The 12,231-nt window shown below is 33.7% G+C and overlaps 1 protein-coding gene across 3 annotated transcripts in view; it reads right to left on the bottom strand.

Annotated features, from left to right (window-relative positions):
- Window positions 1-12,231, bottom strand: part of RIMS1 (regulating synaptic membrane exocytosis 1) — a 475,999-nt gene that overhangs the window by 245,836 nt on the left and 217,932 nt on the right. For 2 of the 3 annotated variants that reach the window (XM_064287937.1, XM_064287943.1), the window contains one exon: window positions 10,031-10,102. In XM_064287937.1, the coding sequence (XP_064144007.1) occupies window positions 10,031-10,102 (72 nt within the window). Of the gene's footprint in view, window positions 1-10,030; window positions 10,103-12,231 lie in introns of those variants that run through there. The other variant, XM_003404398.3, reaches the window with a different exon arrangement.

Raw genomic sequence — 12,231 nt, 5'->3', positions numbered from 1 at the left:
CTTACTAAACTTCTGATTGACTCTCATTTTGGTATACAATCTTATAATCAGCAAAAAGATACATCTTTTTCTTGCACTTTTATACTGGTTATTTTATTTTCTTGTCTTATTATCATTAACCAAAACTTTTAACAATAAATAATATTGGCAATAGTCAGCAATCCAAGTTCTGAGTTTTATTGATATGGTTTTAGTGTTTCATCTATTAGAATAATAAATTGCTGTTAGTTTTTGGTAAATATGCTTATTCATCTTTAGAATTTATTATATCCCTAGCTTCCTTAGGGTTTCATCAGAAATAGCTGTTGATTTTATCAAATGTTTTCCAAGCTTCTATTGATTTGATCATATGCTGATTTCATCATATCCTTTATTTGTTTGATACACTGAGTTATGTCGTTAGGTTTTCTGATGTTGAACCACCATAGTAGCTGCTACCTGGTCAAAATATTTTATTTCTGTGACCTGCTGTAACTCAGGTTCTTCATCTGTTACATGGAGATAATAAGGTTGTCTTGACGATTAAATAAAAATATATGGATATACACATAATATTACACTGAGTACACCAACTGCAAATGTATTATATACTCAATAAACATTAACCAAAAACAGTCTGTTTCCATAATTGGTGATATTTTCAAATAATATTGTTATGGATTGAATTCTGTTCCCCCAAAAATGTATGTCTACTTGGCTAGGCCATGATTCTCAGTATTGTGTGACTGTCTACCATTTTGTGATCTGATGTAATTCTCCTATGTATTGTAAACCCTAACCTCTACGATATTAATGAGGCAGGATTAGAGCCAGTTATGTTAATGAGGCAGGACACAATCTACAAGATTAGGCTGTATCTTGAGTCAATCTCTTTTGAGATATAAAAGAGAGAAGCAAGCAGAGAGGAGAGGGGCATCCTACCACGAGGAAAGATCCAGGAGCAGAGTGCATCCTTTGGGCCTGGGGTCCCTACACTGAGAAACTCCTAGACTCAGGGTAAGATTGATGACAAGGACCTTCCCTCAGAGTTGACAGAGAGAGAAAGCTTTCCCCTGGAGCTGGCACCCTGAATGACTGACAGCCTCCTCAACTGTACAAGCGTAGATTTTTGTGTTAAAGCCATCCACTTATGGTACTTCTGTTACAGCAGCACTAGGTAACTAAGAGGAAACCCTGGTGGCATAGTGGCTAAGTGCTACGGCTGCTAACCAAAAGGTCAGCAGTTTGAATCCACCAGGCACTCCTTGCAAACTCTGTGGGGCAGTTCTACTCTGTCCTATAGGGCCATTATCAGTTGGAATCGACTTGATGCACCTAACAACGACGACAAGAATGGCATTTGGTCACATTTGGGCCATCAAACTCTCATCTACAGGGAGAAACCGCATCACTTTCCATTGTGCTTCGTATAGGAGAAGTCAACATCCTTGAAATTTGAGAATGAAGATTGATGAACTTCTCCTTGCTAATCAAAATTTGTATTAAGATCAGATGTAGGGGGTAGTGCCTTCTGCACTAAAAGAAAGTAACAGAGTCAAAAAGATATATTGAGAGCAACAAAGGTAATTAATCAATGCCCGAGAAACTTACTTGATCAATTTCTACTTCTTTCTTAGAGCACCATCTCATTTTAAACTTTGTGCTTTCTGAACTGTCACATTCTCTTTAAAATAACAATTTGGAACACTATAATTTATATTATATAATATTATATTATATATAATTTTAACATATATATAATATTATATAATTTATATAATATAATTTTGGACATTCTTTCAAGGTTTTATAATATTTTGTCCATTTTCTTGTTTTGAAAAAGAAATGTCTGGTCTTTTTATCCATTAATATAGGCTTGAAAATATTATTTTCTAGTGCCTTGGTATATTTTCCTCAAGTAATATCAAAGTTTCAATTCTTTGACCATTTGTAAAATTTCCCAAATAGGCTGGGGGATTTATTTTTACCCCTACAAGATAGATGACTATAAGGAGTGTGTTTCAAAATATTTTTTAAAAAACAATGTGTTGTTTATGGGAGAATAAATAATAACTGAAGTATTAACTGCAGTGAGATAAAAATGTACAGTAACAGAGAATGTTTTTGCTTCTATAATAGAATTTAGTGGATCAAACTGCACAATATCGCCTACCTGCGTCTCTAAGAAGATTATCCATCATTATGATCTACTTCCACAATCTGTTCCTACCTTGTTATTTTATTTAAAAAATGGATGTGGAATATTTACAATTTATGGTTAACTGCACAGCAGGAGCACTGATAAAATATTGACCTGAAAATAATCAAATCTCACAGCGAAGGAATGAACATATGAATATCGTAAAAAATGCTTTTCTCTGGAAAATAAACCTGGTATACAAAATAATAAATTAAGAAAAAAAGTAGCTGGAAATGGCTTACATCACATACAAGTAAATGCCATTGAAGCATATTAAATAATAAAGTTTCTGAAACAATTACTCAGCCTCAGACTTTCGGCTGACACGAATAACTGGTACATGCAGAGAAGAAAGTAACATCAAATTCAAAACGGCCAACAATACATGAAAGAAATACAGAAAAAAATGTTTTTCAAATAACTGAAATAAAATCTGTGAAAATTTCTAATAAATCAACTGGATGGATTTTTTTTTTTTTTACACTTTCTAATTATTTTGTAAGACTTTAAATGATCTGATCCTGAAATAATGTGGGTATAAGAGAATACTTGTAAAGAAGGAATCATAAAAATGTCATATATTGCAATATCTGAACAGGAAAAACAGGTAACCAACAGCTTAGCTTTGCAGTATGAACTTCCAAGCCCCGTTTATTTATTACAATTCATAGATGCCTTTTGAGACTGTTAGGCAATCATAAAATAATAGTTAGATGCAGTTACCATTTTACTACAGATATTATAAGCTAACAAAGTTGAACTGTCTGTATTTTTTTTTTCCTAGCAATTTACAATGTTTCTTTAAAGAAATATAGTTAAGTACATTTTAAGAAAAAAAAAAAATCAAATCAGTACCCAACTGGAGTAGACGAGTAGTAATCTAGAATGCTCAGCTTTCTGTTCTACTTTAGAACCTTGGTCTAACATAGAAAACATGAATAAAATTCTTGTTGTTGTTGTTAGGTACCGTCGAGTCATTTCCAACTCATAGTGACCCTATACACAATACAACAAAGCTCTGCCCAGCCCTGTGTTATCCTCACAATTGTTATGCTTGAGCCCACTGTTGCAGCCACTGTGTCAATCATGAACAAAATAACAAGTGTAGTTTTCAAATACCTGAAATTTCTTGCTGTTTTTATCTGTTCAATGGTTCTGAGAAGTAGGTAATAGGTAATAACATTAATTCCATTTAGCAAGTAAGAAAACCGAGTACAAAGATGCTGTAATTTTTTTCCAGGTCATAGGACTGCAAATTCAATCAACCCACAGTGTGTCACTATTACTATGACCTCAAACATTGCCATGTCTTTTGCCCAATGAACGTCATTTGCTCCATTACATACTGAAATTTGTAGGCCATTTGTAAACAAATTCACATGCTGCTGATGTAGTTATGGAACATTGTGATCCTTCACAGATAATTATTCTGAGGTCAGGTCTGTATAAATAGCTCTATAATCATATGTGAAGAGACCCTAGGTTGCACAATCAGTTAATCGCTCAACTACTAACCGAACGGTTGGTAGTTCAAATCCACCCAGAGGCACCTTGAAAGAAAGACTTGGTGATCTGCTTCTGAAAGACTGTTGTTGTTGTCAGGTGCCGACTCATTTCGACCCTATGTAAAACAGAATGAGGTACTGCCTGGTCCTGCAACGTTGATCACAAAATCATCTATAACTATTGCACACAATGTGACAACGTTAAAGATAAAACGTTGTTGTTACAAAGGAAATTAGAACCTCAATAATGTATGTGGTGTCAAGGCTACAGAAGAAAGAAATATTTCCTTATGATATTTTTCTTATAGTAATAGAATCTGGTTAGTTCTGTCTACTTCAAAAACAAACAAAATAAGGAGAATAAAAATAATGCTAATGGTGAAGTGGAAAATTGTTTATTAAGATATTTGTTTGTGTTTGTTTTCCATTAGTTTTTAAAGCCATATTGAAATCAGGCTAACTATTCTCTATTTCCTTGTCTCAGGGACTTCTTATGAAATAAGGACACTGTGGATTTTATAAGAGGAATCCTGGAAGATACGAAGAGTGGTGGGGATGACATTGAAGATATCAAGAAGTATGCTGGAGAAATTTCCCCAGACTTGAAGCGGCTGGAGGTTGGCAGCCATGAAGGTAGCAGAAACTCACGTGTAGACTGTTGGCAAAAACTTTAAGGAGATGGCTGTAGTGTATATCTAGGGAGGCTAGACCAGAGGCACAAGAGATCTGCTTCCTCGAAGATCTCCATGCTTCAAGGATGGCACAGAATCTCCTGAGATTCTCTGTGGTAGCCAATGTGAACTTGGTGACTGGATGCACCTCCATAATGGTTTGGTAGTGTATAAGGCACATCTCTGGCGGTTGGAGAATTAATTACTCGATAATTACTGGGACTGAATATTTATTCTGCTGGCCTCATAAGATGGAGCCTCATGGTCAAAATTAAGTTAATTTAAGTTTATTAAGATGATTCAAGTGACTTTATGTACTCATTACACAATTTTTACCACAAAAGGCTGGGAAAAAAACATAGTGCAGCAGAATATTTGCATGTGATATAATATACTCAAAATAAGGAAAACAAAGAACAACCACAAAACTTCACAATACTTACCTGTTTTAACCTCTAGGGAAAAAGAAGGCAGATCACAGTTGGAAGTAAAATTGAAGCTCATAAACAAAAAGCGGCTTGATTATTTTTCTTAACAACAGGCAAACATATTATCATCAACAAGTAGCAAAATGTATGAAAAGATTTATTTCTGGTAATGGGGAGATAAGCATTGGGATGGTTGCTTCCTCTCTGATAGGAAGGAACTTAGAAGACATAAATACAGAGAAGCATTGAGAAGGAATTTTGGAACTTCATTTGAAAATTACGCTAGCTGGTAAAGCAATCTAGACCTGTGCTTTTAATAATATCAGTATGCTGGTTTTAATAAGATGTGGGTTTTTATGTACATGGATGCAACCTGGTAGTCAAAATAAATAAGAAAATCTAAGTACTTATATGAATTTTTATATTTTTCCACTATTGAATGGTAACTCTCTCCAACTTAAACAAGAGGAAGAAATAAACTTAGTATTTATAGGTTTAACGTATTCTAGAACTATAAAAAGATAATTCTTTCCAAATGCCTGCAAGGACTCCTTCTTTTCCTCCTTTTCTAACTTGTGGCATGTCACAATTTATCAGTTTTAAAAGTAATTTTAATAATTTAAAAGAGAGAACCATGGGTATGCACTGTAATGATTATATTATCAAGGACATAGGTTTCTGTTTCAAGCACTGTATGACAAATATACACATTTTAGTTCTTAAAACAAAGTTTATGTATTTTAATTATTAGATATTAAGAGTTATAATTTATCAAATGCTTATAATACATTTGTTTTTAAAATTTACACACAAGACTTTTTAGGATAATTTCTATCATTAAAAAAGGAGGACTCTGGTTGTATTGTATATTCAGGAATCCATGTTTAATAAAAAGAATTACTTCATATATATATATATGTATATATGAAGATAGAGAGAGCGAGCCTTCGTGGCTCAGTGGTTTAAACTACTCTACTGATAACCAAAAGGTCAGCAGTTTGAACCCACCAGCAGCTCTGCTGGAGAAAGATGTATCAGTCTGCTTCTCTAGAGATTTACAGCCTTGAAAACCCTATCTATGAATAAGAACCGACTCAACGGCAGTGCGTGTATATACATATGTATATACAAACACACACACATACACACATATATATAAGTTCTTTCAATAGTTTATATAATAAATTATATACTAAAAATAATTTCATTTATATTAATATTACATATTTTAATGTTAATACAGTGATATATAGGTATAATATGTAATTATTGAATGCTTATTATATGCCATATATTATGCTAAATCTTTGGTATATTATTCTTATATTGAATGCTCATAATACGATGAAAAATTATTATCACATGGTGCAAATGGTTTGCAGTGGGCTACTAACATAAAGGTTGGATGTTCAAACCCACTCAGTGGCACCAACAAAGAAAAGCCTGGAGATCTGCTTCTGTAAAGATTACAGCCAAGAAGATCCCATGGAGCAGGTCTACTGTGTTATACATGGTGTTGCCCTGAGCCGGAGCTGACTCAACAGCAATAGGTTTGTGTTTGTTTTTGTGTGTATGTTATTGTTCTGTTGCCAGAAACAGGTTTTTTAAAATGCATATACATATAAACGTGTGTATAAATATATATATATCTGTTACTGTTCCATTGTGTATGTGTATATACATTATATGTATACTCTATTACTAAAAGTATATGCTTTTAGTAAACTTATTGCTCCTTTTGTTCCATTCAAGACAGATTGGCACAGCAAAATGAGAAAAGACACCTTGAAAAATCTAATCAACCAAACTGCCAAATGGAAGTTCTTCTCTTGATATACTCTATCATTTCCTTACTGACATATTTATCTATATTTGTAAACTTTTCTATTTAGGCCTACATTATTTTTCTGGGAAGAATTTCTGAAAAGACATTCTGCCAGAGAGAATCCATCAAAGCATCTAGAGAAAAAGGAGGACGTGAAAGCGGGTCCAGGCAAGCACACACAGTCACTTTTTCAAAAGACGAAGGTTGTAAATCACAATTATACAATTCATCATCATGCCATGGACTAAATATAGATAACTCTGAGAAGCTTTTTCATAAGAAGAATAAATATTTAATGCAATCATATAAATTATTTTTTAAAACTGTTATGATTTTACTAACTGCCTGCCTTCATCTAACCCTAGTGAGAGAAAAAGCAAAATCTTCACTTTAAGACTTAAGAGCAGAGTTTGTGAGGGAGACGCTCTTCACGCTCTTAAGATTCTGTCAAGGGATCACTCCACAGATAGTGTCTTATGATATAGCCAGTTTCAAATTCAGGGGTCACCTCACCTTCCATAAACGGTTTTTACAAAAACATTTGTTTCATCAACATATCATATCCCATGACTTCTAAAAGTAAACACCAAGGAAAAGTTATGAGAAGCCAGTTAAAAAATTTATGACCCTCTAAACATAGCTCCTCATCAATTATTGCCTTGACACAAAAAGTATTTTTTTAATCCATAATGTTTAAAACGAGCCCTGGTGGTGCAGTGGTTAAGAGCTACAGCTGCTAGCCAAAAGGCCAGCAGTTCGAATCCAGCAGCTGCTCCTTGGAAACCCTGTGGGGCAGTTCTACTCTGTCCTATAAGGTCACTATGACTGGGAATCAGATCAACGGCGATTTTTTTTTTTTTTTTTAATGTTTAAAAGACAGATATGTGCAGCTTTTGCATTTTGAAAAAATAAGTAAATGGTAGGGTTCTGGTTTTCAGAGTAATAGATATTTATTATAAAATATTCTTAATTTATGAAACCTGACTCTTCTTTGTGAAAACAAGAAAAAACTAGAAATGTAGCAAGTACATTTTTAGCTGCTATATTCACAAACCAATAATCCAAACAAAAAAAAAGAAAGAAAGAAAGAAAATTTATGGGAAATTTCAAAGGAATTGAATTTGGAGAATTAAAGTGATTTACTACTAATAAAGAGTCAACGTTTTTCAAGGGAGTTGTCTAAGTTCAACCATCTGCTACCACATAGAGAAAAAAACACAATGATAAGAGTAATTTAAACAGGCTAGGGGGATTCTGAATCCACCAGGTGCTCCTTGGAAAATGGGACAGTTAGTTCTACTCTGTCCTGTAGGGTCGGTATGAGTCAGAATCGACTCGATGGCAATGGGCTATTTAGGTAGGGGGATTTTGTAGTATCCTCATTTATTTAGACATTGAAGAGGGTTTTCAGTAAAGTAAAATATCATCCTACTTCTGAAAGTATGCATCTGTATAAAATAATCTCCTGTAGTAAACTATTATATATATCCATTGCTAAGTAATTCTTTTTGATGGCATTTTCTTATTAACCAAGTATACACTCTTCCAAATTATCATTACATGATTTAGACTAAGAATGAACTTTTAAAATAAAGTATCACCAGGCTGCAAAATTATGATCATTAATATTTTTTTGTTAAACCTAGTAAACAAAATATTTATACATTAACTATCCTTACGTCTTTGTATCACATGGAGCATTTTTTAGTCACATTTATTCACCAATTTAACAGACTGAGTAGAATTCGTTATTATATTGATAAAGATGGAAATCACTCTTAGAAAAGTATTATTTGCCCTCACGCCTCTTCACTTTCTATTTGCGCTAACACATACATGCATACACGTGCCCACACACACACCAGTAAATTATAATTTCTCTGTTGAAAATAAAAGGGCATAGAAAGACAGGGGGAAAAAATGGCAATCAGATACTGTTTAATGTTCAGTTATGCTATTTAGCATGACTAAGACAATATCTGGCTCCAGTTTCCTTGCCCTAGAAAGGTAATTCATTCAAACCTTGATAGGCTAAAGAGATTTTAAAGAAATTATGACTAAGTACTTAAAAATAAAGTTCTAGATATATGTATTCTATTCAAAGTCTAAGTTCAATCTATATTCAGAAATGAATTAAAAGTGATTGTATTTTACAGACCTTCCCACTCTATTTTTAACCTGAGAATCACAAAATCACCTGAATTCTCATCATAAGAATCTGGAAAAACTTGCCACCCTGGGAAGAGTCGTCAAAAGGACAATGAGTCTGGCCATTCACACAGGACTAGGTGAAGCCTTACCACCAAGTCTGCATAACACCAGCGTTGTCATTGACTTAAACTTTTATTCATTAAAGAAATTTAAAATTATTCATATTTTAAACGTAGACCCATCCAAAGTAATAATATTCGCGAAACTACCGATGTGATACTGCAGTTACATTTTTCCTAATACAATACACTTTTCATTAAAATCACATACCACCAGTTGTACAGGCAACACATTTCATGAAAACAGACTGTTCTATACAATTTTTCAACCTGATATTTTCTTTTTCATAGCGAAATTGATGAACACACACTAGCATCAAGTTTAATAAAAAGTTTAATAGTACAGATTAACTTTCAATTTAATGTCATGCTTGCTACTTATTCACTGCAATATATCATTTAAACTTTAAAACAATTGAGCAAAGGCAGCTGAGTTGATACATTGCACCCTGAAGCACTCATTGCCTCAGTTTCAGATTGTGAGATTAACAAGCTTTGGGAAAATTGTGATTATACCAAACAAAGGTATGGGCTGACTGAAGGTTCCACTTGGATTCTATTTTTCTTTCTGAGTACCAACAGCCTCTGTGGTTTCATTAGCTTATAAGAAATAAGCTTGCAATCCACTATGGACTGATTTCTATGTATGAGGGCATACGAAAGGGCAAACTGTGGTTCAATATGACAACTCTGCTACTTGTGTTTTATAGAAAAATAATTCTATTTTGAGCTCTTGATTTTAATTTGAGTCAGTCTTGATTTTAATTTCAGTCAGTCTCTCCACTGTCAGTACATTCCATTACTTCTGCAACAAAATTTCAAATTGACTGCCTATGTATCTACTGAGTGCTGAGAAAGGTAGAACCCATTAGAGTTTATTGTTTCTGAAGGCAGATGGGATAATTATCAAAACTCAGGGCGCTAAGAGGACAAATGAGCTCATAACAATGTAAATTATAAGATCGCTGTCCTTATGCACTCAAACTACCCAGACTTACCTATAAATAAAAACTCTGTAATGCTCCTAGATGTTCATCTTAATTTTTTTCATAAGAATTGGGAATGAGTTCTTCCTAGTATATAATTTCATTGTGAAATATGGTAACTAAGAAATGATTAACGTGAAACACTTAATAAAATTACTTAAAAAATTCATTTAATACAGTTCACAACACTATAACAAATGATAAAAAAGAAAGCATGGATTCTAACCACTTTGTCCTCCTTTGGGAAAGCATCCAAGGAAGCAGAGTAAAGAAAGAAGGAAGAGAAAAACAAAAATAAGGCATATATTAATAAATACATTTAGAGAAAACAATTGTTTTTTCAAAGTGTTAAAACAGATATTTTGAAAAATAATTGTTTACTCTTCCAAAAAATTAGCCATTGTTCAATCCTACATTGAAAATACACATATATGGTTCCAGCCATATGTTATATGGAAACCCTGGTGGTGTAGCGGTTAAGAGCTATGGCTGCTAAGCAAAGGGTTGGCAGCTCGAATCCACCAGGTGCTCCTTGGAAACCCTATGGGGGCAGTTCTTTTCTGTCCTTTAGGGTCACTATGAGTCGGAATCAACTCGATGGCAACGGGTTTAAATGCTAGATATAAGAGTTGGTCATGATAGTTTCCTAAATTTTTGGAAGTTATTAACTCTACATTTAAAAGGTTATTCAGAAAGAAAGGTTAATTCAGTATCACATGTAGTCTACCTATTATTGAAAATAAAAATTTCATAGAAACATAAAATTTTATAAATAATTTTATAAAATTGCTGTTAAAATTTTACAGACACAATTTGGAAAAATCTGAGGAGTCCTGGTGGTGCAGTGGTTAAGTGCTCAGCCACTAATCAAAAGGTTGGCAGTTCAAATCCACCAGCTGCTCTGGGGGAGAAAGATGTGGCAGTCTACTTTGCTAAAATTTACAGCCTTGGAAACCGTATAGGGCAAGTCTACTCTGTCCTATAGGGTCACTATAAGTTGTAATTGAAGGCAGAGGGATTGGGAAAATTTAAGAATGGGAAATGTTTCTAATAAATAAAAATGGGAACAGAAATATGTCAACTTTTAGCCATAAATTATTCCATAGGTAATACTTATTTGTAATATACATTTAAACATTTATAATGGCATAGGGAAAATTAACTTTATAAAATTTTTTGTCTTAATCCCAAGATGAAGTATTTTAAGCTGTGCTTTTTCATTTGTTCTTTTAAATATTTTTTTCCAAAATCAGATGGGCTTCATAGAGATAGATGAACTATATTAGGCCTGGGAGTCCTCTCCAAGGTTAAGCACCTCTAGCTCCATTTCTTTTAAACAGTCTCTCTTTTTTAAAACCTGAGTTTGACCCTAATAATTTTAGTAAATCAATAGTTAACTGTATTACTATTGGCTTGCTTCAAACTTAAATGGAAACTTAATTACATCCAACAACTATGGGCACCCAGCCAGAAGTCACACTCAACTGATTTGCAACCCACTGTTAACTGCCAGCACCTTTTCAGATTGGCCAACGTCCTTACCACATGGGTTGTTAAATATTTTGAATATCATCCCTAGGTCTCACCCGTAAAATTCATTCCAACACAGAACATTTAAGAATACTAAATAAGAATTAGAAAACCTAAACAAATAGGTCTTGTGTACTTTCCTTGTGCCAGACACTATTTTGATATCCAAGCTTGTTCTAGAAAGGCTTTAAGGTGGCATACAAGAATTAATTATAATAAATAATGTTCAGGAGGAAAAAAGGAGCCCTGATGTGCAACGATTAAGTGCTCGGCTGCTAATGGAAAGGTCAGTGGTTTGGACCCACCCAGCAGGTCCGAGGAAGAAAAGACCTGCTGATCTGCTCCACAAAGATTACAAGCCTAGGAAACCCCATGAAGCCATTCTACTCTGTCCCATAGGGTTGCTATGGGTTGGAATTGACTAGATGACACACAATAACAACAACAACAAGGAGGAAGAAAGAAAACATATGACTTATGCCTATCATAAAGACCTAGATTTTAATTATTTTTAGGTAATTATCAAAACAACCATCTGAAGTAATTGGTACTATCCAATTTCACAGATAAACTGTTGTTCAGAGAAGTTAACTATCTTCCCAAGGCCACAGAGTTAACAGTATCTTACCTTCAAATGTAAGACATATCTACTATACTCTGCATTTTAATTCCATTGGACAAGAGTTTAGAGTACCCTACTTAGAACTCAAATAAATCACAGAAAAATACAATGTTAGTTGGAAGGCCTGTTTTAATTTTAACTGTGATTTTCCCAATTAGGAAGATCTCCAGAGTGCTTAAAGCTTTCACATAATTTTAAAATATGAATTTATGTTT

The sequence above is a fragment of the Loxodonta africana genome, chromosome 1, assembly GCF_030014295.1.
Source record: "Loxodonta africana isolate mLoxAfr1 chromosome 1, mLoxAfr1.hap2, whole genome shotgun sequence".
Taxonomy (NCBI): domain Eukaryota; kingdom Metazoa; phylum Chordata; class Mammalia; order Proboscidea; family Elephantidae; genus Loxodonta; species Loxodonta africana.
Note: the sequence above shows the minus strand (reverse complement) of the source record. Positions and strands in the feature narration are given on the sequence as shown.